The sequence below is a fragment of the Kogia breviceps genome, chromosome 3 (assembly GCF_026419965.1).
Source record: "Kogia breviceps isolate mKogBre1 chromosome 3, mKogBre1 haplotype 1, whole genome shotgun sequence".
Taxonomy (NCBI): Eukaryota; Metazoa; Chordata; class Mammalia; order Artiodactyla; family Physeteridae; genus Kogia; species Kogia breviceps.
Genome location: NC_081312.1, coordinates 188008689 through 188032942, shown reverse-complemented (window position 1 = coordinate 188032942; position 24254 = coordinate 188008689). Strand labels below are relative to the sequence as shown.

Below are 24254 nucleotides of genomic sequence, written 5' to 3'. Positions count from 1 at the left end.
GGATTTCAGGGAGGCTTCCTCACGTGGGCCTAATCAATTCTTAACTCCTCTTCCAGCCCCTCTCCCCTCTCTGGAGGACAGTGGCAGGGGTGGGGTGAGGCTGAAAATTCCAAGCTTCTAATCATGGTGTGGTCTTGCTGGTGACCAGTGGCCAGCCAGAAGCCACCCAGAGTCACCTCATTAGGACAAAGGATGCTCCCGACACTCTCACCACTTAAACATTTACAAGGGCTGGAGGGGACCTGTGTCAGGGACAGGGTCAAAGACAACTCAATACAAGTACAATAGATGCTCACATGTTCTTATCACTCAGGAAATTAACTAGGGTTTTGTAAGCTTTGGGCCAGGAACCTGGGGCAGACACCAAAATGTACATATCTTCTCTGATCTCATAACCACCTAAGATCGCAACCCCCTTTCCCGCCAAATACCATTTTCCATCCAGTATAACCTCTTTATTATTAGCTATTCCATTTCAAACACTCTTGAACGGAATACCAAAATCAGGTTTTTTGTTTCTGGGGGGTCAGAAACATGCCTCTTTAATTTGTAAAATTCAAACCAAGATAACGCTCTCAAAAAGGAGCCTACCAAGCGCCTCATGGGTACCCTTGCCATGCTCTGATGAACATCAACTTCCCAAGTGCAGTATAAGGAAAGCGAAGACATTTTCAGAGCATTCACAAATCGCCTTCAAGCTGCTCACTCTCTGTGCACTCCGTCTTCAGCATCAAGCGACCTTTCTGCACTAACCAGATCCTTATTCTTCTAGAACTAAAGTATAATCAATTTCCTCTGCACCAGTCAATTCCTCTCATATTACTAATCATAGTTCATTTACCCTTTACAGAAATACATTCATGTACTTTATATTTACTTACATGGTTTAGAAATCACAGTCCATACATGTTCTCTCTTTATCTTTTATTTAATATTTGCTTGAATATCAGTTTAAGACCATATATAGCACAGTTCCAAAGGAGATTTTTCAAAGAAGGTAGAAATAAATCAGTTTTTGCCTCTAGATGGACATTTTCACTCAACAGTCTATATATGCTGAACAGAAATCATGACATACTGATCATTTCGATTACCTAATTACTGATCTATAGGTAATTCTGACTCCTGGACAATATCTCACATACAAGTGCGGTAGTATCAAGTACAAAATGTATGGGTTATAGAATTTAATACATTAATGACCTTAGAATCAACAGGAAAATTTCCAAATCACATCACTGACTCATCACACCTGGAGGAAAAATAAGTGATAAACTTGTAAGAAAAACAGAGACTCAAAATGGATCTGCCAATATTTTACTGGTATTTACACTGGAAAAATGCTCTGCTCTGTAAAATGGTACGATGCACTAAAACACAAATTGGCAGAAGAGAGGGCAGGAAATGGGGAGAGGAAGAGGAATGCTAAGACAGTCCCACAGAAAACTACATACTGTTGTCAAATACACTGGCACACCATTAACTAGCCAAGCAAAATGAACCTAAACAAAATCGCTAATAGGTCCTGTATCCTGTACTCTTAACTTCATTTAAAAGAAAAACGAACGACCTTGAAGCTCCATTATATTTGCCAACTTAAATCCTGAGCTTCCCAATTTAAGTATTTTATAGATTGTCACAACATTCTCATCAAAAGCTCAACTCTTTTTCCTTAACGGGATTTAGGCGATTAAAATACTGTGCACTATTTGAAAATACATTTACTTGAAAATTGATGCTCAAAAGAAAATTCATCTGAAGTCCCAGAAAGTGGCCCTTTTCGGATATATTTATTACAGGTGTCACACGTCCTCACCTTCACATTGGGTTTTGACAGTAGTTTCAACAGCTCTCTGATCTCACTGTTTAATGGCTTGTTCTGAAGCTCCTCCGCCAGCTGCACAGGAGATCACATTGACATGAAGAACAGTTAGTAAGAGCAGGGGAACCCACGTGTGACAACTGAGACTCTCTCTTGCTACTTTTTCAGTGATTAAGCACAAGTCAGCAGGAAAGAAAACAGACTATCAATCACTGCTCTTATTTTGAGGCTCTTAGTAGCCCTGATCCCAGCCCAGGCTCTCAGCTGAGTACAACTCAAGAAATCATATCAGCTACATCACCTTCTGATTTACTGCACAGGGGGCAAATCCCAGCACTTCATCTACGAAATGGTCTTTCGCATGCAGACAAAGGACCACTTGTAAAAAGGACCGGATCAAGCTTTGACATTGTAAAAAAGAAAAAAGAAAAAAACAGAAAAAAGAACTTCTGAATGAGGTGGTGAAATCCACAGGGTTTCTAAAAACCCACAGTAGCTTGCGGTTTAGAGCTGGGGCAAAAAGAACTAGAATGCCTCTAAAAGAGCAAATGATCTGAAGCTTTTATTATGTTTACCTACACAGTCTGTTAAATATAAAATAGGTTAATCATAAAATGACTTATAACAGGTTGGCAACTACGCTGCTACCTCAGGTGCTGACTGTTTTCTACCACCAGGGCTATAAACTTCGATTGCTGGTTCCAGCTGAAGCTGAAGAAGAAAGGGGTGGAGCTTGGAACTTGCCTTGCGTTCTGCATTAAGAGGCCTCTAGCAAAAGCTCTACTCAATCTTAGGCTATAAGAAGGATCATATCATTTTCATGAGAAGAACATCAAGATTCAAAGAGAAAAAAAGATTAGAATTATGAAAAAATGCAGCACAGAATGCAAAATATGTACATATACTTTCATTTAAAAACCCTTCTCAAAACACTGCATGAAAGTTCCATTTGCCCCTGTAGTTTCTAACAAACTAAAAATAATTGCTCTTATCTCTGGAAAGGACTTTTCTCTAAACGAGGGGTGTAATATAAATTATACACAAAAAATAAAATCAGATAAAATTGATATATTCACTGATTACACTTCACAAAGTGCTTTTCCTTTTTCAAGGTAACGTTTTTTTCCAGAATTTTTAACTTACAAAAAGACACAAAAGGCTCTTTGCACTCTTGAGTCAAACATTTAAATACATTGTTCTGATGAATTACAAAATGCTATGTTTATATTTACATAAAAATCTCTAATGAAAAAAAATGCAATATTGTTGTAACATGACTGGGCCTTAATTACATTGGTTTATAAATAAATATTTCCCCAAACCCTCAACAATAAATGTTTTAAAACTGGTTTTCAAGGCTCTCTCAACTGTCAAGTGTTTTGGTTCTGCAACACAGAGGTAAGCTTCTTCGCAAAACATGTATATTGCAACATGCTTGTAATTTGCAATCTCTGTAGAAATGGAAGAAAAAAAAAGGGGACTAAACAGGTAACACACAACTTGGAGATTCATTACACATGCTTTATTTTCTAAACTAGAATACACGGTATTATCAAAGAAAAGCAACCCTTGAAGATGGTCAGTTGTTTTCATTATACCTACAGCCCTAATATCTTACTAAATGGAACTATAGTTTGTTTTACTGTAATAACGTAAAAGATTAAAAAACAACAGATAGGCTGTAGGGTGTCACTAAAAGCAGCCTCCAGGCCACATGTATTTCTTGTCCAGCTTAGTGTCATCCAGGTCTGTGCTCAGTTCATCTGAGTCCAGAAGTCAACAGTAAGAAACAGCAAGTTAGTTCCCTGACCCAGATTTAAAATAAAATTATAGCTACAGGAAATTAACTACTCCATCAATGCCAACTGCTGCTCAAATTTATTTTTTTATGAAGGTAATTTGGAAAGGTCTAATATCCATAAATCACTACTATGCTTTACAATCCATTTAAAACACAACCCTGACTTTTTACGTATTTCGTCTGCCTCATTCCTATGCTACTGTCTGTCAGTTTCAGGACTGCCAGCGATACAGCCCTCTTGTCTCTATTTCTCCAAAGCTTTTCTCTTGCCTGTGACTTTCTCTGACTCTAACAGCTGATAGCATCTCTCCCCACAGAGTCACAGACTAAAATTTCTATTTCGTAGTTACCAAGGCAGGACCAAGAGGGTTATCTCCATGCAAAATCTTTAGGACAGGAAAGTGAACGAAAATCAGCCTAGTGGGGCTTCCCTGGTGGCGCAGTGGTTGAGAGTCCGCCTGCCGATGCGGGGGACGCGGGTTCGTGCCCCGGTCCGGGAAGATCCCACATGCTGCGGAGCGGCTGGGCCCGTGAGCCGTGGCCGCTGAGCCTGCGCGCCCGGAGCCTGTGCTCCGCAACGGGAGAGGCCACAACAGTGAGAGGCCCACGTACCGCAAAAACAAACAAACAAACAAATCAGCCTAGTGTCAGTGTAAACTCAGGGATGACAGCCCTTTTGGAGATACTTGCAACTTCCTTCGGTTTTCACTCCTAGGATCACATGCCTCTGTCTGCACTAGGGTGAGGCCTGCCCCCAAGGGGCCACGGAGGACGAGTCTCCCTGAGCTCAGAAAGACACACTTACGTCACCAGCTAAGGCTGCCGCAGCCTGGAGGACGGGTGTGGGATTCTGCTCCTCGTAGTAGTGAAGCTTCTCGTGAATCTGGAAGGAAAGCAAAGGCACATAAGCTCACCTGCCAGCAAGCAACCTGAGACATTCAACTACTTGGATCATTTCAATAGCCACTCATCTACTAAACATTCTAAACATGTTTCTGTAAACCTGCAGATGACAAATAGGCATGCCTAAGTCATCTATTACTGTGCTTCAGTGCTTGTAACATGAAGTCAAACTGGGGGGTGGGATCATCATTAAACAGAACCCACGCAAAAGCCAAACTGTGTTCCCCAAACAAACATTAGCTTTATAAAATCTTTAATTTCTAAAACATAATTGCTTTAATACTTCGAGCAGCGGTTGTAGGTTATATACCTGCTAAAAGCATAAATTGTGATTAAAGCAAAGCAAGAAGCTGGCAGCCATGTTCTGACAGTTTGGTGTGTAATAACCACCCAGAGCAAAGAACCTGGCGTCGCGCAGACCGAGGGCCAGCGCTCCCGGAAGACGTCACGGAGCACACAGCTCCTTTCCCTTCTTCTCTCCTTTTTTCCTTCCAAATAGTCAGCTTCCCCCCCCCGCCACTCAAATTTCTACAAAACAAAGGGATTTCTCTAACTAGAGACATCTCTCGTAACTATTCAGCTTCAGTTTTTCATTTTGTAAAACCAGTAAAATTCTATTAATACAAGATAATTTTGTCTGTTTCCCATCACCATGACCAAAGAAATACAAAGCAAGAATACATTTTAATGCATTAGAAGACTAACTGAGTTCCTTTAAAAAACCTAGAATGGGGCTTCCCTGGTGGCGCAGTGGTTGAGAATCCGCCTGCCGATGCAGGGGACACGGGTTCGTGCCCCGGTCCGGGAAGATCCCACATGCCGCGGAGTGGCTGGGCCCGTGAGCCATGGCCGCTGAGCCGGTGCGTCCGGCGCCTGTGCTCTGCTACGGGAGAGGCCACAACAGTGAGAGGCCCGCATACCACAAAAAACAAAAAACAAAACCAAAAAAAAAAAAAAAAAAACCTAGAATGATAGCTAAGAAATGAGGGGAGCTTTGACAAATTTGTAACTGTTGGCACCTAAGTTTAATCTATTTCAGCTCTTACACAGGGGCCCTTAAATTTTTTTTGAATTTTATATTTTTATACAGCAGGTTCTTATTAGTTATCTATTTTATACAAATAGTGTATATATGTCAACCCCAATCTCCCAGTTCATCCCACCACCACCCCCTCCCCTGCTTTCCCCCTTTGGGGACCACATGTTTGTTCTCTACATCTGTGTCTCTATCTCTGCCTAGCAAACTGGTTCATCTGCACCATTTCTCTACATTCCACATATATGCGTTCATATACGATATTTGTTTTTCTCTTTCTTACTTCACTCTGTATGACAGTCTCTAGGTCCATCCACATCTCTACACATGACCCAATTTCGTTTCTTTTTATGGCTGAGTAATACTCCATTGTATAGATGTGCCACACGTTCTTTATCCATTCATCTGTTCATGGTTATGTAGGATGCTTCCATGTCCTGGCTATTGTAAGTAGTGCTGCAATGAACACCGGGGTGCATGTGTCTTTTTGAATTATGGTTTTCTCTGGGTATATGCCCAGGAGTGGGATTGCTGGGTCAGATGGTAGTTCTATTTTTAGTTTTTTAAGGAACCTCCATACTGTTCTCCATAGTGGCTGTATCAATTTACATTCCCACCAGCAGTGCAAGAGGGTCCCCTTTTCTCCACACCCTCTCCAGCATTTGTTGTTTGTAGATTTTCTGATGATGCCCATTCTAACTGGTGTGAGGTGATACCGCACTGTAGTTTTGCTTTGCATTTCTCTAATGATTAGTGATGTTGAGCAGCTTTTTAGGTGCCTCTTGGCCATCTGTATGTCTTCTTTGGAGATCTGGAGATTAAACTTTTGTCCTCTGATTCGTTTGCAAATATTTTCTCCCATTCTGAGAGTTGTCTTTCGTCTTGTTTATAGTTTCCTTTGCTGTGCAAAAGCTTTTAAGTTTCATTAGATCCCATTTGTTTATTTTTGTTTTTATTTCCATTACTCTAGGACAGGGGTTAAAAAAGATCTTGCTGTGATTTATGTCAAAGATGTTCTTCCTATGTTTTCCTCTAACAGTTTTATAGTGTCCGGTCTTACATTTAGGCCTTTACTACATTTTGAGTTTATTTTTGTGTATGGTGTTAGGTAGTGTTCTAATTTCATTCTTTTACATGTAGCTGTCCAGTTTTCCCAGAACCACTTGTTGAAGAGGCTGTCTTTTCTCCATTGTATATTCTTGCCTCCTTTATCAAAAATACAGTGCCCATATGTGCGCGGGTTTATCTCCAGGCTCTCTCTCTTGTTCCATTGATCTATATTTTTGTTTTTTGTGCCAGTACCATATTGTCTTGATTACTGTAGCTTTGTAGTATAGTCTGAAGTCAGGGAGTCTGATTCCCTGCATCTACTGAGATGATTATATCATTTTTATTCTTCAATTTGTTAATATGGTGTATCACATTATTGATTTGCATATATTAAAGAATCCTTGCATCCCTGGGATAAATCCCACTTGATTGTGTATGATGCTTTTAATGTGTTGTGGGATTCTCTGTTAGTATTTTGTTGAGGATTTTTGCATCTACAGTCATCAGTGATAATGGCCTGTAATTTTCTTTTTTTGTAGTATTTTTGTCTGGTTTTGGTATCAGGGTGATGGTGGCCTCATAGAATGAGTTTGGGAGTGTTCCTTCCTCTGCAATTTTTTGGAAGAGTTTGAGAAGGATGGGTGTTAGCTCTTCTCCAAATGTTTGATAGAATTCACCTGTGAAGCCATCTGGTCCTGGACTTTTGTTCCTTGGAAGATTTTTAATCACAGTTTCAATTCATTACTTGTGATTAGTCTGTTCATATTTTCTATTTCTTCCTGGTTCAGTCTTGGAAGGATCTAAGAATTTGTCCATTTCTTCCAGGTTGTCCATTTTATTGGCATAGAGTTGCTTGTAGTAGTCTCTTAAGATGCTCTGTATTTCTGTGGTGTCTGTTGTAACTTCCCCTTTTTCATTTCTAATTTTATTGATTTGAGTCCTCTCCCTCTGTTTCTTGATGAGTCTGGCTAAAGGTTTATCAATTTTGTTTATCTTCTCAAAGAACCAGTTTTTAGTTTTATTGATCTTTGCTATTGTTTTCTTTGTTTCTATTTCATTTATTTCTGCTCTCATCTTTACGATTTCTTTCCTTTTACTAACTTTGGGTTTTGTTTGTTCTTTCTCTAGTTCCTTTAGGTGTAAGCTTAGATTGTTTATTTGACATTTTTCTTGGTTCTTGACATAGGATTGTATTGCTATAAACTTCCCTCTTAGAACTGCTTTTGCTGCATCCCATAGATTTTGGATCATCGCGTTTTTGTTGCCATTTGTCTCTAGGTATTTTTTGATTTCCTCTTTGATTTCTTCAGTGATCTCTTGGTTATTTAGTAACGTATTCTTTAGCCTCCATGTGTTTGTGTTTTTACGGTTTTTTTTTCACTGTAAATTTCATATCTCATAGCACTGTGGTCTGAAAAAATGCTTGATATGATTTCAATTATCTTAAATTTACTGAGGCTTGATTTGTGACCCAAGATGTGATCTATCCTGAAGAACGTTCTGTGTGCACCTGAGAAGAAGTGTAATCTGTTGCTTCCAGATGGAATATCCTACAAATAGCAATTAAATCTATCTGGTCTATTGTGTCATTTAAAGCTTGTGTTTCCTTATTAATTTTCTGTCTGGATGATCTGTCCATTGGTGTGAGTGAGGTGTTAAAGTCCCCCACTATTATTATTATTATTTTTCCCCCCACTATTATTGTGTTAACTGTTGATTTCCTCTTTTATAACTGTTAGCATTTGCCTTATGTACTGAGGTGCTCCTATGTTGGGTGCACATATATTTATAATTGTTATATCTTCTTCTTGGAATGATCCCTTGATCATTATGTCCTTCCTTGTTTCTTGTAACATTCTTTATTTTAAAGTCTATTTTATCTGATATGAATATTGCTATTCCAGCTTTCTTTTGATTTCCATTTGCATGGAATATCTTTTTCCATCCCCTCACTTTCAGTTTTTATGTGTCCCTATGTCTGAAGCGGGTCTCTTGTGGAGAGCATATATATGGGTCTTGCTTTTGTATCCATTCAGTGAGACTGTGTCTTTTGGTTGGAGCATTTAATCCATTCACATTTAAGGTAATTATTAATGTGTATGTTCCTATTACCATTTTCTTAATTGTTTTGGGTTTGTTTTTGTAGGTCCTTTTCTTCTCTTGTGTTTCCCACTTAAAGAAGTTCCTTTAGCATTTCTTGTAGAGCTGGTTTGGCGGTGCTGAATTCTCTTAGCTTTTGCTTGTTTGTAAAGCTTTTGATTTCCCTGCCGAATCTGAATGAGATCCTTGCCGGGTAGAGTAATCTTGGTTGTAGGTTCTTCTCTCTCATCACTTTAGATATATCATGCCACTCCCTTCTGGCTTGTAGAGTTTCTGCTGACAAATCAGCTGTTAACCTTATGGGAGTTCCCTTGTATGTTGTTTGTCGTTTTTCCCTTGTTGCTTTTAACAATTTTTCTTGGTCTTTAATTTTTGTCAATTTGATTACTATGTATCTCGGTGTCTCAGCGTGTTTCTCCTTGGGTTTATCCTGCCTGGGACTCTCTGCACTTCCTGGACTTGGGTGGCTATTTCCCTTCCCATGTTAGGGAAATTTTCGACTATAATCTCTTCAAATATTTTCTCGGGTCCTCTCTCTCTATCTTCTCTTTCTGGGACCCCTATAATAAGAATGTTGGTGCATTTAATTTTGTCCCAGAGGTCTCTTAGGTTGTCTGCATTTCCTTTTATTCTTTTTTCTTTATTCTGTTCCATGGCAGTGAATTCCACCATTCTGTCTCCCTGGTCACTTATCCGTTTTTCTGCCTCAGTTATTCTGCTGTTGATTCCTTCTAATGCATTTTTCATCTCAGATATTGTATTACTCATCTCTGTTTGTTTTTTCTTTAATACTTCTAGGTGTCTGTTTGTTCCTTAGTTCTTCTAGGTCTTTGTTAAACATTTCTTGCATCTTCTCAATCTTTGCCTCCATTCTTTTTCCGAGGTCCTAGCTCATATTCACTATCATTATTCTGAATTCATTTTCTGGAAGGCTGCCTATCTCCACTTCATTTAGTTTTTTTCTCTAGGGTTTTAGCTTGTTCCTTCATCTGGTACTTAGTCCTTTCCCTTTTCATTTTGTCTGTCTTTCTGTGAATATGTTTTTCGTTCCACAGGCTGCAGGACTGTAGTTCTTCTTGCTTCTGCTGTCTGCCCTCTGGTGGATGAGGCTATCTAAGAGGCCTGTGCAAGCTTCCTGATGGGAGGGACTGGTGGTGGGTAGAGCTAGGTGTTGCTCTGGTGGGCAGAGCTCAGTAAAACTTTAATCTGCTTGTCTGCTGATGGGTGGGGCTGGGTTCCCTCCCTGGCGGTTGTTTGGCCTGAGGCGACCCAACACTGGAGCCTACCGTGCTCTTTGTTGGGGCTAATGGCAGACTCTGAAAGCACTCACGCCAAGGAGTACTTCCCACAACTTCTGCTGCCAGTGTCCTTGTCCTCACAGTGAGATACAGACATCCCCCGCCTCTGTAGGAGACCCTCCAACACTAGCAGGTAGGTCTGCTTCAGTCTCCTGTGGGGTCACTGCTGCTTCCCCTGGGTTCCAATGTGCACACTACTTTGTGTGTGCCCTCCAAGAGTGGAGTCTCTGTTTCCCCCAGTCCTGTTGAAGTCCTGTAATCAAATCCCGCTAGCCTTCAAAGTCCGATTCTCTGGGAATTCTTCCTCCCGTTGCCGGACCCCCAGGTTGGGAAGCCTGACGTGGGGCTCAGAACCTTCACTCCAATGGGTGGACTTCTGTGGTATAATTGTTCTCCAGTTTGTGAGTCACCCACCCAGCGGTTATGGGATTTGATTTTATTGTGATTGTGCCCCTCCTGTCCCACTGAGGCTTCTCCCGTGTCTTTGGATGTGGGGTATCTTTTTTAGTGAGTTCCAGTGTCTTCCTGTCAATGACTGTTCAGCAGGTAGTTGTGATTCTGGTGTTCTCGCAAGAGGGAGTGAGCGCACGTCCTTCTACTCCGCCACCTTGAACCAATCTTGGCGCCCTTAAATTTTTATGCTTGAAAACTTACTTTAGCCTCTTCTTATTTCCAGTTGAGGAGATTGCCCCCCACTATATATGAAAAACAGTTGTACCTCATTGTTTCCTGTTTTTAATAGGTATCAAGTAAAATACTCTTTTAATTATGCTCAAAGCTAACCAAAGTCTCTTGTAAAAAGTCTGGAAGATAGATTTTATTTTGATTAGGCAGATGCTATTGCTAAGAGAGGATTCTGTTACCTTTTTGGCAACCTGGTACCTAACGCAAAGCATCAGGGAAAGAGTTTTGACACTTATGATATTACCAGAATGATCAGGGCAACATTTTTACTTTATCTCTTGGAAGCTCTCAACATTTATCACATTGTGGAAATAAACAATTTTTACGGAATACAAGCCATGAAACAAGTAACAGTTGATTTGAAGAAACTAACAAAATGTAATCTAAAATGAAACCAACTGTCCTAAAAGCTAAACTAATTTTGCTTAAATAATTATCAAGAATTAGGTCACCTGAACATATACTATCATAGAATACTAAACTTACCCGCTCATAAAACTTATCTAACTTTATTGCAACTACGTGTTTAAGTGTCTGCCTTCCTGCAACAATAAGCCCCGAAGCTCATATGCCTGTATTACCTCAGCCTAGTTATCAGGACTCTTAATAACATGGTCTTCACTGAGTTTAGTATTTTAATTCCGTGACCCTCACAAGAACATTAAAAGGTAGATAGCACTGTTGTTGTCCCAGTTTTACAGATAAACAGATACACAGTTAAATAACTGGCTATGGCTCCACAAATGGCAGAGCTGGGATTTAAAACTCAGGCCATCTGGCTTAGCTTCAGGGCACTTAATCACCCCACTGGCCTCTCAGGTCTCTTCTGCGTTCTCCACTGACCTCATTCACTGTTGAATGAATATGACAGAAAGGAGGCTGGATAGAGAGGTGACAAATCACAACGGCTGTTGTCATTGACAACAGGATGATTGATGGTTTCCGTCCACCCCTCCCCCTTGGTTTTTCCCTTCCTATGGTTTCTAATTTTTCTAGATTTATCAAACTACTATAATTATAACCTAAAACTACATGCCCCCAATAAATGTTATTTCTCCATGTAATTTACTTCTTCTGAGTGTCTTTTAAAAACAGTTTCCTCTTTCTCCATCATCCTTCCAAGACCCTCACTCAAGGATACAGAGCCCACCCTCCCCTGCCAGTCCCTGGACTTTGTACTAAATCAAGAATATTTTAAATGTTCTCCTAGAATTTCCAGATGCTGGCAACCCTTTGTCCAGATGTGTTTTACTTCAGTACATAATTTTAAAATTTAAGTTGGTTAGCAAAGTAAAAATTACTCTAAATAATTTTGAACTGTTCACTGTTTGCAAACATCTTGAAATTCTGCTTTTTACTAGTATTTATAATACTAGGAACAAAAATTTAAAACCAAACTGATGTAAAAACTCTAATATAAAAACAGGTAACATGTACAGCCGTGACCCCAAGGTTGCCCAACAGCACGTTCTGATGCTGGACCCATCCTCTGCTTGTTCGCTATGCTGAGTTACCAGCTGTGTGGCTCCTGGACTGAGCGCTTAGCCTGTGGCTAGTGGGCCTGAGGAACTGAATTTTTAATTTTAATTAATTTAAATTTAAACATCCATGTGTGGCCAGTGCCTTCTATATTGGATGACATGGCACCACTTCATGTTATCCACTATGTAATTTCCCTTTACCCCCCAGAAAAGTTCACTCTGATATACAGTTTGGCAAGTTTCCCTGAGGGGTAACATTATGAATCCCATAGACAAATATATAACCAAAGTCGTGGCTTTAGCAATAAGGCAAATAGCATCCCTTACTAAATAGTATGCATCGCCAAATGTGCAAAATCTCATTTATTTTAAATAAACATTTCCCTTTGCAGATTCAACGGCATAATACAAGTGTACTTCATTTTTCTCCCTTGAAGAACAAGAAGAGAGCAAAAATGAGGAGAGAAAGGACCTAGGGGTAAAAAAAAGGTCTGGGGAGAAGGGGAGACTCTGGTTACATTAATTTCATATGATAGAAAAATATGCAATTATTCAAAAACAAGATCCTAAAAAAGAATGGCATGTGCTAAAATGTTTAAAATACACTATTAAGAAAAAAAGGACAACTCAAAATGTATATACGTTTATGCTCTATTAAATAGTGTCCATAAGGGTTTGATTTCTGTAATTACATTTCTAATCAGAAGAAGTCAGTTGAAATAAAAATCATTTGTATATGTAACCAAGGCTTATAGGAAAGCTATAGATAGGTACCTTCATTTACATTCACATCTTGAAAATAAATGTTCAATTTCTGTAAGGAAATCTGGTGTCAGTAATCTAATTTCGGTACACGTACAGTAGAAACTGCCTTAAATGAAGCTTCAATAACAAAAGTATAAATAAAGCTTGACCAATCTCAATGCAATCATTTGTTTTAAACCTCTCAATGATGTGTAGAGGTAAACTGAAAACCACAGTCAAGGTTACCTAAATGATATTAAATAAACCAAAGCTGTAAAATCCTTTTGCCTTCTATTATGAGTTATTAAAAAGCACAGTGGTTTGAATCTCTGCTGTTAATCATAGTACCCAACCTAGAAATGGCACATGTGTGCACACAGACGCTACACACACACACACACACACACGCACACACGCACACACACCGCTATCTCCCTCCTTTATTTAAAAACATGGAGAGGAGGAAATTCAGTATTAAAAGAAGATCCATGAATCACAATGACAACCTAGAAGAGCTGAAAATTACACACTATATTGTGTAAAGATTAAAAAAGTGAAAGTATTCTAATCGCTGGGACCCTCTTTTAAAAAGAATAATTTAATCTTTCTCCAAAAGGAAAAAAAAAAAGAAAAAAACTTTAGCTCAAGAGAAAAAAAGAGACAAGAAAGAGAAGGGTAAATTTAAAACTGAAAAACAAGAAAACAACAAAGAAGAGAGGCAGTAGTGCAAACTGAATGTCCTCCTCTCCATTTTCTACTACTAATCTCCCTCTTTGGGCTAATTTTCTTGGCTGGCACCTCCAGAAAAAAATCTTATAAAAAAAAAATCTTATAAAACTGATGAGAGCTGACATTCTTGTTTTGTCCCTGTCTTTAACATGATAAATTCTGGCTTCACATCGCCACAGATAAATATTATCTCATGAAATCAGGACCGATGCATTCTAAAAGTATCAAGAATATTTTTAAAGAATGAATGCTCAATTTCACAAAATGTTTTTTAGTATATACATAGTTTTTCCTATCTGACCCGTTAATATGAGTTCTCTTTATAAATTTCCAAATACTAACCCATCCAACCCACAATGAACTTCATGTGTTACGATGTATTGTTCTTTTAATGTGCGTGGAATTCCACTGGCCAATACTTTATTTAGAATTTCTGCACCAATATTCATAATTAAGAATGACATTTCTTTTGGTCCTGCCTTTACTGGGTCTTGATATCAATGTTATACTCATTTCGTTATTTTTAAATTATGGAAGCTTTCTACCTTTTATATGCTCTGGGAACATCTAAATACCAGTGGAATGATCTCTTCTTTAAATATTTGGTGGCATTCCCCTGAGAAACCAGCTGTCTCTGATATATTTTGGTATTTTATTTCTTCTGGTTTGTTCACAGCAATTTCTCCAATTAGGTGTTTCTATCTCTCCTAGTATCAGCTGCAGAAAATACTATTTCCCAGAAAATTATCCATTTTTGTCTGGCTTTAAAACAAAGCTACCTAAAGCTACTTAAGCAAAATAGTCTCTTAGAAGTCTTTGAATTTACTCCATAATTTTTTCTTCGTTACCATCTCTTATTTGGTGTTTATAACTTTATTTTCACCCCTCATCCCTACATTAGTTAACTAATACTGATTTTACCGTGATTTCAAAGAAACACCTTTTAGATTCATTAGTTTTTACCATTTTTGTTTTCTAATATTTTTCTGTTCTTATCTTACTTCATTCCCTCCTTCTTTACTTGACCCAGCCCCACACATACATCATACAAATGACTGGGGACAAAAGAAAAGATACACTACTCTAATCGGAGTTTTACTCACGCATAAAATATTAAATGAAATAAACACCCATCCCAGGAGAAAGATACTCAGCGGCAATTTGGAGACAAAATATGGCAAGAGTGTAAGTGCTTCTAACCTTTCTATTTAGAAAGGCAACGGGGGGAAAGCTAAGAGGGCACAACCACACAAAGGGGAGATTCAGGAGATCTGTTTAAGTTAAATATGATTTGTCCCTCTTCCATTCATTATTCATTAACTGAAGAGATGAGAAGGAAGACATTTTTGTCCATTTCTGCTGCTGTGCACTTTAGCGCTCACTTCACAGTGCTCAGTACAGGGCGGCACCTCAGACCACCCGCGCTCTGCTGGTGGCGTGAAGGTGACAGAGGACTCGCTGTCCGTTCACTCTGTCCACTAGGAAACTGGAAGTGAGCGCATGTGCTTGCCTCTCCCTCTTTTCATCTCTGCATCAGGTGATGCTTCTAATGATAAGAAATGCCAAAAGTGGTTTTCATGTGTGTTTTTAAAAAATTTTAGTCATTGTGTAGAGTGCACTATTGTTTACTTCTAAATATTTTCCTTTTTTTTTTTTACTGAAGTGTAATTGATGTACAATATTGTATCAGTTATAGGTGTGTACAATATAGTGATTCACAATTTTTAAAGGTCATACCCCATTTAGTTATTATGAAATATTGGCTGTATTCCCTGTGTTGTACAAGATCCTTGTAGCTTATTTTATACCTAATAGTTTGTACCTCTTAACCCCTCCGCCTCCCCCATTCCCTCTGCCCACTGGTAATCACTAGTTTGTTCTCTAGATCTGCCAGGCTGTTTCTTATTTGTTATATTCACTAGTTTGTTGTGTTTTTTAGATTCCACACACAAGTGATATCATACAGTTTTTGTCTTTCTCTGTCTGACTTATTTCACTCAGCATAATGCCCTCCAAGTCCATCCATGTTGTTGCAAATGGCAAAAATTTCATTCCTTTTCATGGCTGAGTAATATTCCACTGTGCATATGTACCACATCTTCTTTATCCATTCCTCCGTTGATGGACATTTAGGTTGCTTCCATGTCTTGGCAACTGTAAACAGAATAGCACGTACTGTTTATGGATGTATATATGTTTAAAAATATGAAAGTGTGTATGGGAATATATCCAGCAGTTTCAGCATGGGCCTTTAGCCATGCCTCTTATGATTTATTTCATATGGTATCTGAAGAAAATATACAAGGTTAATATCACTTTAATTTTGATGCTGGGTATGCAGCTTATTTATCATATTTTCTTATTTTTTATATGTCTAAAGTGTTTTAAAATGGAACATTAATAATGAAACCATTTTCAAAAATTTTGGATGTTAAAAATAAACAAATGGGACAAATATATATGTATATGTATAACCGAATCACTTTGCTGTACACCTGAAACATTGTAAATCAACTATACTTCAATTAAAAAAAAATACGTTCTATTACCGTTTTAAACGTACGTAAGTGGCACTGTTTCTGTTACGACTGGAGTTTTCATTCAATACAATCTGCCATATCTGTGTTGATACATGCGGATCCAGTTCATTCATTCTGACAGCTGAACGATATTCCATCATATTAATCAACAGTAGTTTATATATCCACTTTTCAATTGAGGAAAAAACACTCTGGCCCTTAACACATTTTGCTATTAAATATCCATTCACATGACTCCTTTCTGCCCTGCCCGGGTGCCTGAAAGTGTGTGCGTGTTCCCCGTGGCCCCAGAACCCTTGCTAATACTTGGCATCGGCAGACATTTTGCCAGTGACACGGATGTGAAATGCTGTTCGTGACAGTTCCTGAGGCGGACAGCTGCTCTCCGACACCACCCCTGTCCCTCCATGGGGGCTCCCTGCAGCTGGACAGGGGCGGCGGGTCAAGGGCCGCACTTCCGAGGACGTCCGCTCCTCCCTCGCCTTGCAGCCAGGTGAACGCGTGTGATCAGCTGTCAAGCGAGGACCGTAAGTGTTAAGTTCTCAGTGAGGAAACCGGCTGGTTTCCTCCACCCGGAGATGGGTTAAGAGAAGGGCTTAAAGAGACAGCAAAGCCACCAGATGGAAGGAAGCTGGGTCCCCAAATGCCTCAGGAAGGAGAGTAACGCATCCGTGAGGCAAATCCCTCCAAGTGATAACTGAGTGAGAAATACCCTATTGCACCTAAACCAGTCCAGTTTTTGGACTATCGGTCCATTGCTGATCCTACCTTAAATCAGTAACCGGTGGCCCTAGGCAAACAGAAGTCATTTTAATGCAGCCAAAAACATCTAGCTCTTTCTTTATGGCTGTGCATTTTCTTTCTTAATAAAACATTCCCTATCCTAATGTAATAACGAGATTCTCCTGTAACTTCTTTAAAGTTCTACCGCTTTACTTTGAACACTGAAGTCTTAACCCACACCCATGAGGAGCTCTCGACCTTTATCTTTTCCCAAAAGGACACAACATTTAATCCTTTCACACTGCCAGGTAATATTACTACCTGTTACTTATGACACTCCCACATACAAGCGTCTGCATCTGAGCTCTCTATTCTGTTCCCTGATTTGTCTCTCTAAGCCAATGCCGTTAATGTAGTTTTATCTACACTTTTGATATTTAGTAAGGCAAAACTTCTTAGCCCTTTATTCTTATGCAAAGCATTATGGATCCCATATTCCATGAAAAACTGAGTTGGCATGTCTTAACCTCTTCTTTCTCTGCACTCTGGGAATTTTCCCGAAATCTATCTTATTTACTCTCTGTCTTAGGCTGTGTCTAATCTCTGCGGAACCCAGCCACAGAGTTTTTTGGGTGTTTTTTTAAATGACTGTACTTTTTATTCCTATAGTTCAAAGAGTTTGACAAATCCTTCTGTTCTGTTTTCCTAGCACCTAGTGTTCTTATGATCGAGGCCTTCCTTCACGCTAATACCACTTTAAGCGTACTTACTTTATAAGCCATAAGACATGTATTGTTTACATCGAATGCCTAGGTTTTAATCTTGCCATTGGTGGTGTCTGCTGACTGCAGGCTGAAGGGAAATTGTTTTCTCAAATGCTCTGTAATCTGGGGCATTATATGAGGGAGTCGTGGGTGAGAGGTATACCTTTTCAGAAATGCTTTTTTATTTGCTTCCGAGGGCGCTAGCCCCTTGGCTGATTTCACAGCTCAGGACTCTTGGATTTTGCAGATAAAAAACTCAAACCCCAAGCCATGGACCAACAGATTCATGGTTACAAATTCTTAGAGCAGACTTTCTTCTGTTCCTACCTAATCCCTGGGTGAGGCCGACCAGATTCTTCACCCTCTCCCTAGAAAGCGACCTGGCGACTTCCACTCCTTCCCAGTCGCTGACAGAGTAAGCCCAGGAGAGTCGCTGTCTTCTGTGTTTTGTGTTTCCCAGCCGTTCGTGCAGCTGGAATGTCAGGACAGTGGCCCGCAACCCCAGCTCCGACCAAGGCTCCTGTATCACAGACACAGCAGAAGCTCAAGCAGTCAGTTACCTGCAGAGCAACTGGCTTCCACTTCACTTCTAAAGCAAGGGATTTCCCTTTCTTTCTTACAAGTTCAGAAATGCATTTAAAAGAACGTTTGCAATTACTTACCCAGAACTTCTAAGAATTCCCTGTAGGAACTAGAAGGCTGAGTTGGTCAGTTAATATAAATTAATCCTGGCCTCTAACAAGGTAGCAACCAGTTCCCTTGTGCAATGCTACTATAAAGGGGAAAAAAATCACTTTTCACTTCCAGGAGGAGAGTCTAAGAACCTCTATATTTGAATTTTCATGAGTAATTATGTTCATCTGGCTGGCGAGATCCATTTTGGTCAGTGATTCTACCTGATCTTAATTTTTTTTTAAGTTATAAAGAACAGTTCATCTAATTTGGAATTACTTTTTCATGGTTAAAGGAGAGATCCTTATAATGTCTTTGTCTCTAGACCCCCCTTCTCTATGGCGTGAGATTATGGGTATAATTGTGCTTGTAAGCACAGTCAAAAACAGAGCTTTGAGGCAGTAACTTTACTCCAGGGATACAGCCAGAAGCGGGGTGCAGGGAGCCTTTTCACAGGAGACCACTGGGAGCCCCTGGTACTTTGCCTACAAGTCAGGCCAGGGTGCTTGAAGCATTGCTACAGAGATTCTTATAACAGACATGGGATAAAGTGGTTATAAGCACCAAAAACAGTTTTTAGGCTTAAGATAAATTATAAAAAGCAGCAAACCATCAACCTTTTGATTCTGGTTGACTATGTACTGATTCTATTTGAAATCACTTCCCAGAACTTTCTCCACAGATCAGATTCCTTTAGTTCCCAGAACAATATTCTAGAGGGAGTAGCCACGGCATTAAAGTTTCTTTGGAATGTGTTAGTGATTCAACAAAAATTGAACTTGAATTATTCACTCCAGAAATATATAAACTGTCCAATATTTGTACATACCTCTTTCATTCCTGCCCTCATAGTGAAATGATCAGATTTGCCATTAAAAAATTTTGTATTTCAATACTAATTGAAAAGCTGGGAACTGCTCAATCTTTATCAGAGTGATGGTGGATGTTACCACGAATGGCAGATGGGGTGGGGTATGAGGTCATGGAACTTGGGCAGGTCTCAACGTACAAGTAGCAGGTCCACTGTGTTCTAGGCTTGCTTGTATTGGGTGGGCCAAAAGTTTCGTTCGGTTTCTTCCGTAAGATGGCTCTAGTGGCACTTAGTTGTCTTTAGCTTCATTCGAAACAATTTTGTTAGACTGTATGTGACAGCTGTCATATCAGCGTGCGTTTAAAAAAAGACTTATCAAAATTGGTGAACTTTCGTGTAGCCATTTTAATATTGAAGATGGAAGAAAAAAGCAACATTTTCAGCATATTATGCTTTATTATTTCAAGAAAGGTAAAAATGCAACTGAAACGCAAAAAAAGATTTGTGCAGTGTATGGAGAAGGTGCTGTGACTGACCGAATGTGTCAGAAGTGCTTTGTGAAGTTTCGTGCTGGAGGTTTCTCGCTGGGTGATGCTCCACGGTCAGGCAGGCCCGTTGAAGTTGATGGCGATCAAATGGAGACATTAACTGAGAACAGTCAACGTTATACCACGCGGGAGAGAGCCGACATACTGAGAATATCCCAATCAAGCGCTGAAAATCATTTGCACCAGCTTGGTTATGTCAATCGCTTTGATGTTTGGCTTCCACATAAGTTAAGCGAAGAAAACCTTCTCGACCATATTTCTGCATGCGATTCTCTACTGGAACATAATGAAAATGTTCCGTTTTTAAAACAAACTGTGACGGGCGGTGAAAAGTGGACACTGTACAACAATGTGGAACGGAAGAGACCGCGGGGCAAGCGACAGGAACCACCACCGACCACAGCCAAGGCCGGTCTGCATCCAAAGAAGGTGCTGTTGTGTATATGGTGGGATTGGAAGGGAGTCCTCTACTATGAGCTCCTTCTGGAAAACCAAACGATTAATTCCAACAAGTACCGCTCGCAATTAGACCAACTGAAAGCTGCACTCGACGAAAAGCATCCAGAATCAGTCAACAGTAAACGCATAATCTTCCATCAGGATAACCCAAGACCACATGTTCCGTTGATGACCAGGCAAAAGCTGTTACAGGTTGGCTGGGAAGTTCTGATTCATCCGCCGTATTCACCAGACGTTGCACCTTCAGATTTCCATTTATTCTGGCCTTTACAAAATTCTCTCAATGGAAAAAATTTCAATTCCCTGAAAGACTGTAAAAGGCACCTGGAAGAGTTCTTTGCTCAAAAAGATAAAAAGTTTTGGGAAGATGGAATTATGAAGTTGCCTGGAAAATGGCCGAAGGTAGTGGAACAAAAGGGTGAATACGTTGCTCAATAAAGTTCTTGGTGAAAATGAAAAACGCGTCTTTTATTTTTACTTAAAAAAACCGAAGGCACTTTTTGGCCAACCCAACAGTTTACATTTTAACAAGCAAGCACTGTAATTACAGCTTTTAAAAGAAAGTCTTTTAGGAACAAAAGATGGCATCAGCTGTCTTTAAAAAGTGGCAAATTGCATGTCTAGGGTCCACGTTATGGGGTGGATGGCTCTCAGCAGACTGCAGCCTCCTGGAAGCCCTATGCAGATTGTTTGCATGTATTTTTCTCGAAAACTAATCCAAAACTTTCACCAAAAACTCAAAGGTTAAAAATTCTTATTCTAGGTTCCCAGACACAGCTGGACGATTCATGCTAAGAGGCTGAGACCTCACCCTCCCCAAACGCCATTAAACAGGAAACCCAAGGCCGGGTTTGTGCCTTCCTCCATTTTCCTTGTAGAGATGGGGGAGCGGGGGCGGGAGTTGCTCTGGAAACAGGAAACCAGTTAGGGGGTCACCGCTCTAGCGCTAAGAAATCCCAGCAGAACCTGGCACTGCTCAGTGCAGGTTACTCTGTTGGTTCCTCAGGCCCAAAAGACTCCATCCCTTCCCAGTCAGCCCTCGGTAGCCGCAGGGGATTGGTTCCAGGAGCCCCTGTGGGTACCGACGTCTGCAGATGCGCAAATCCCTTATATAAAGTGGCGGGGAGCAGGGAACACAGCTGGCCCTCCCTATCCGCAAGCTCCCCGGTCCGTGGGTTCAATCAACTTCCCAGCTGTTGTTTTTCTTGCTGCCCCCAAAGATAAGCATACAGGTCCATGATGTTTTCGGGGTTTTACTGCTATCCACATGAGGGCAAAGGACAAGGGCAAAGAAAAATAAACATGAAGAATTTCTAACATTCTCACAATTGTTAAAAATGAAATATCCATTTGATTTATTAAGAGCCTTGGATTCAAATACATCTGAGTCGAAATCTCAGCTCTGCACCTTACTTGCCAGTCAGACAATTTACTTAACTTCTGCAAGGGATGAATGTTTACAATGTTTCTCCTCAAATTCATAAGTTGAAACTTACTCCTCCAGTGTGATGTTACCAGGAGGTGGGTCTTTGGGAGGTGATTAGGTCCTGAGGGCAGAGACCTCCTGAATGAGGTTAGTGCTCTTATAAACGAGAACCCAGAGGGCCCCTTTCCCCCTTCCACTGTGTGAGGCCACAGAACAAAAAGAGGGGTGTTCATGAAGCAGGAAGCAGGCCCTCACCAGACCTCCAATCTGCTGGTGCCTTGATCTGGGACTTCCCGGCCTCCAGAACTGTGAGGAATACATTTCTGCTGTTTGCAAGTCCCCAGTGCATGTGTTCTGTTAAGGCAGCCTAAAGGAGCTAATAAATCTAACTTCCTAAACCTCGGTTCCTTCATCTTTAGACTAGGATAATCATAGTACCTACTACATAGAGTTACTGTGAAAATTAAAGTAACCATTAAAAGACCTTCACGCTGTCTCTGGAAAATAGAAGATACCCCATAAATGGTAGTTCATGTCCTGATTCTCCTTCAGACCCTCCACTGACATTCCAGGGAGAGGACACGTTAGTTTCTCCTTGACGACAGACATCACATCGCACACACATAAGATATAACTGATGCCTAAAGATAACATCAAAGCAGAATTACCACCTCTGCTCAAGTAGAGAATACACATTTCTGACTAAATGCCACCCCCTTTGGCATTTCTTCAAGAACAGTCAGAGTAAAAGAAGAAAAGGACTTGAATGAAGGCAGTGGCCACAGGGTTAAGAAAGCCTGGGTGGATGCAGAAAAGGCAGAAGTTAATTCTGACCACGGCAAGCAGCGAACGACAGAAGAGAGTGCAAAATCAGTGAGATTTCCGGGCACAATGTGGTTTGTGATGAAAAATGTAGATCGACACATATGTTAACATGTGCAAAAAGGACCTGTCTTAAAGCAGCCATCATCCTAGTTGCCCTGTTCCCAAAGGAGAAAGTTCTGTCTTTGGGGAGAAGACAGGACAAACTCCTCACACAGGAAAACGTTTAACACAGCTGGATGCAAGGGTTCTTGAAAAAACAGTAACGATCAGAATTACTTCCGAGACCAGAGCAAGCCAGCCAACACTGTCAGCCGTCACCTCCCTGTGGGAATTTAAAGACCCTTTGCCCACAATCGCAAGTTCTGTTGAAGTGAATGAGGAAACGCATAGTTTTGAGATGAGGTAGGATCTGGTAGGGAAAGCAGAGTACATTCCACTGTGACTGTATGGAAAATGAGTGTTAGACAGGAACCAGACTTCACTCACCGTGGAAATGTCTAGCAAACATACATTAGTTGTCACTTCCTTACTCAGATCTGTCAATGCCTTGCCACTGCACTTGAGATTAAGGGCTTGCCTGTCAATGCACTTCGAAATTCAAGATAGCTGGGCTCCTGCAGGACCCACAGCCCCTGCGCGGTTCCAGCTCAAGCTACTCTCCCCCACGCGCCAAGCACAGGGACCTTCCAGGCTCTCTCTCTGCCTGCAGTGCCGCTGAGCTGCGCCAGGTGTCCACACTCACCTTTGGGTCCCGGCTCAAATGTCACTTACACACAGACACAGTCCCCAACAGCCCCACCCAGTCACGTCAGCGCTCCCCTGCTACTCGTCCTGATGGCTCCCTGTTCTTTTTGATCATCACCCTCACCAGATTTCGGATTTGCGGATCCATTTCTTTACCTGCCCACACCAGTCTCCACTCGATCATGAAATTAATAAACTAGAGACAATGTCCCTAGAGTTCCCACCATATCCCTTGCTCCTAGACCAATACCTCTCATAAAACAGAAGCTCAAAAGTTATAATTATTATTAATTAATGATAAATGGATCTATGATTCTTGCAATCCCAGCCAGCCAGTAACATTCTGAGATCACAGTTTAAGAGGATGGTGAGTGTGATTTTTTTCTTCTTGCCTCCAAACTGATGTCTAGTGCCCAAAGCTGAAGAAAAAGTATGAAGTCCGCATTCTAAGGAAAACTTCCAACAACTGGAAATATATCTGTCTAGAGCTTAAGAGGTGGCTGAAATATAACTATCAACCAACCCTACTGTCCCATCTGCCCCTTCCCTCTGTGTGTGCGCATATATAGTATATGTATATGTGTAATCCTATATAAAAGAGGACAAAAGAAAGAAAAATTGTCTTATCAAGACAGAAGAGAAAAATAGGAGTAGGCAGTCTACAGCCTAGTGAAGCAAGCCTCTCAGAGAATTGCTAACCAGAGGATCAAGTGCAGATATCGACACTGAAAAGATACCCTCCAGCTCAGGCAGCTGGCTGGCTGGTTTAGCCTTTGTGTTGCTCTATTCAGGGCATGAAGAGCAATGAGGAGAGATGGCAGAATACAGCGAGGGAGCGGTCGGGGGGCAGCCACTGCGGGGGGCAAGTGGCCCTCACTGCAGGGAGCTGGGCTTCAGCTGCCTCGCTGATAATCCAGCCGGCCGCACGGCAAAGGCTGTGGGTCACACCAGCTGTGCCCCCAGAGACACGCAGCATCTGTGCGCTTAACACAAAGAGGTAAGGATGCCAGGAAGTGTCCACCTGAGAAGCAGCAACTATATGGACAATTGAGCAAAAAATATTGCCCCTTTCCCTTTTTGTTTGCTCCCAGCCA

At 40.7% G+C, this 24254-nt stretch overlaps 1 protein-coding gene across 7 annotated transcripts in view; it reads right to left on the bottom strand.

The window, feature by feature from the left end:
• The window catches only part of MPP7 (MAGUK p55 scaffold protein 7), a 424300-nt gene that overhangs the window by 102941 nt on the left and 297105 nt on the right, over positions 1 to 24254 (bottom strand). For 5 of the 7 annotated variants that reach the window (XM_067030594.1, XM_067030595.1, XM_059058692.2 and 2 more), the window contains 2 exons: positions 4429 to 4506; positions 1817 to 1897 (listed from right to left, as the gene is read on the bottom strand). In XM_067030594.1, the coding sequence (XP_066886695.1) occupies positions 1817 to 1897; positions 4429 to 4506 (159 nt within the window). The remainder of the gene's footprint in view (positions 1 to 1816; positions 1898 to 4428; positions 4507 to 24254) is intronic. The other 2 variants (XM_067030597.1, XM_067030596.1) reach the window with 1 other exon arrangement.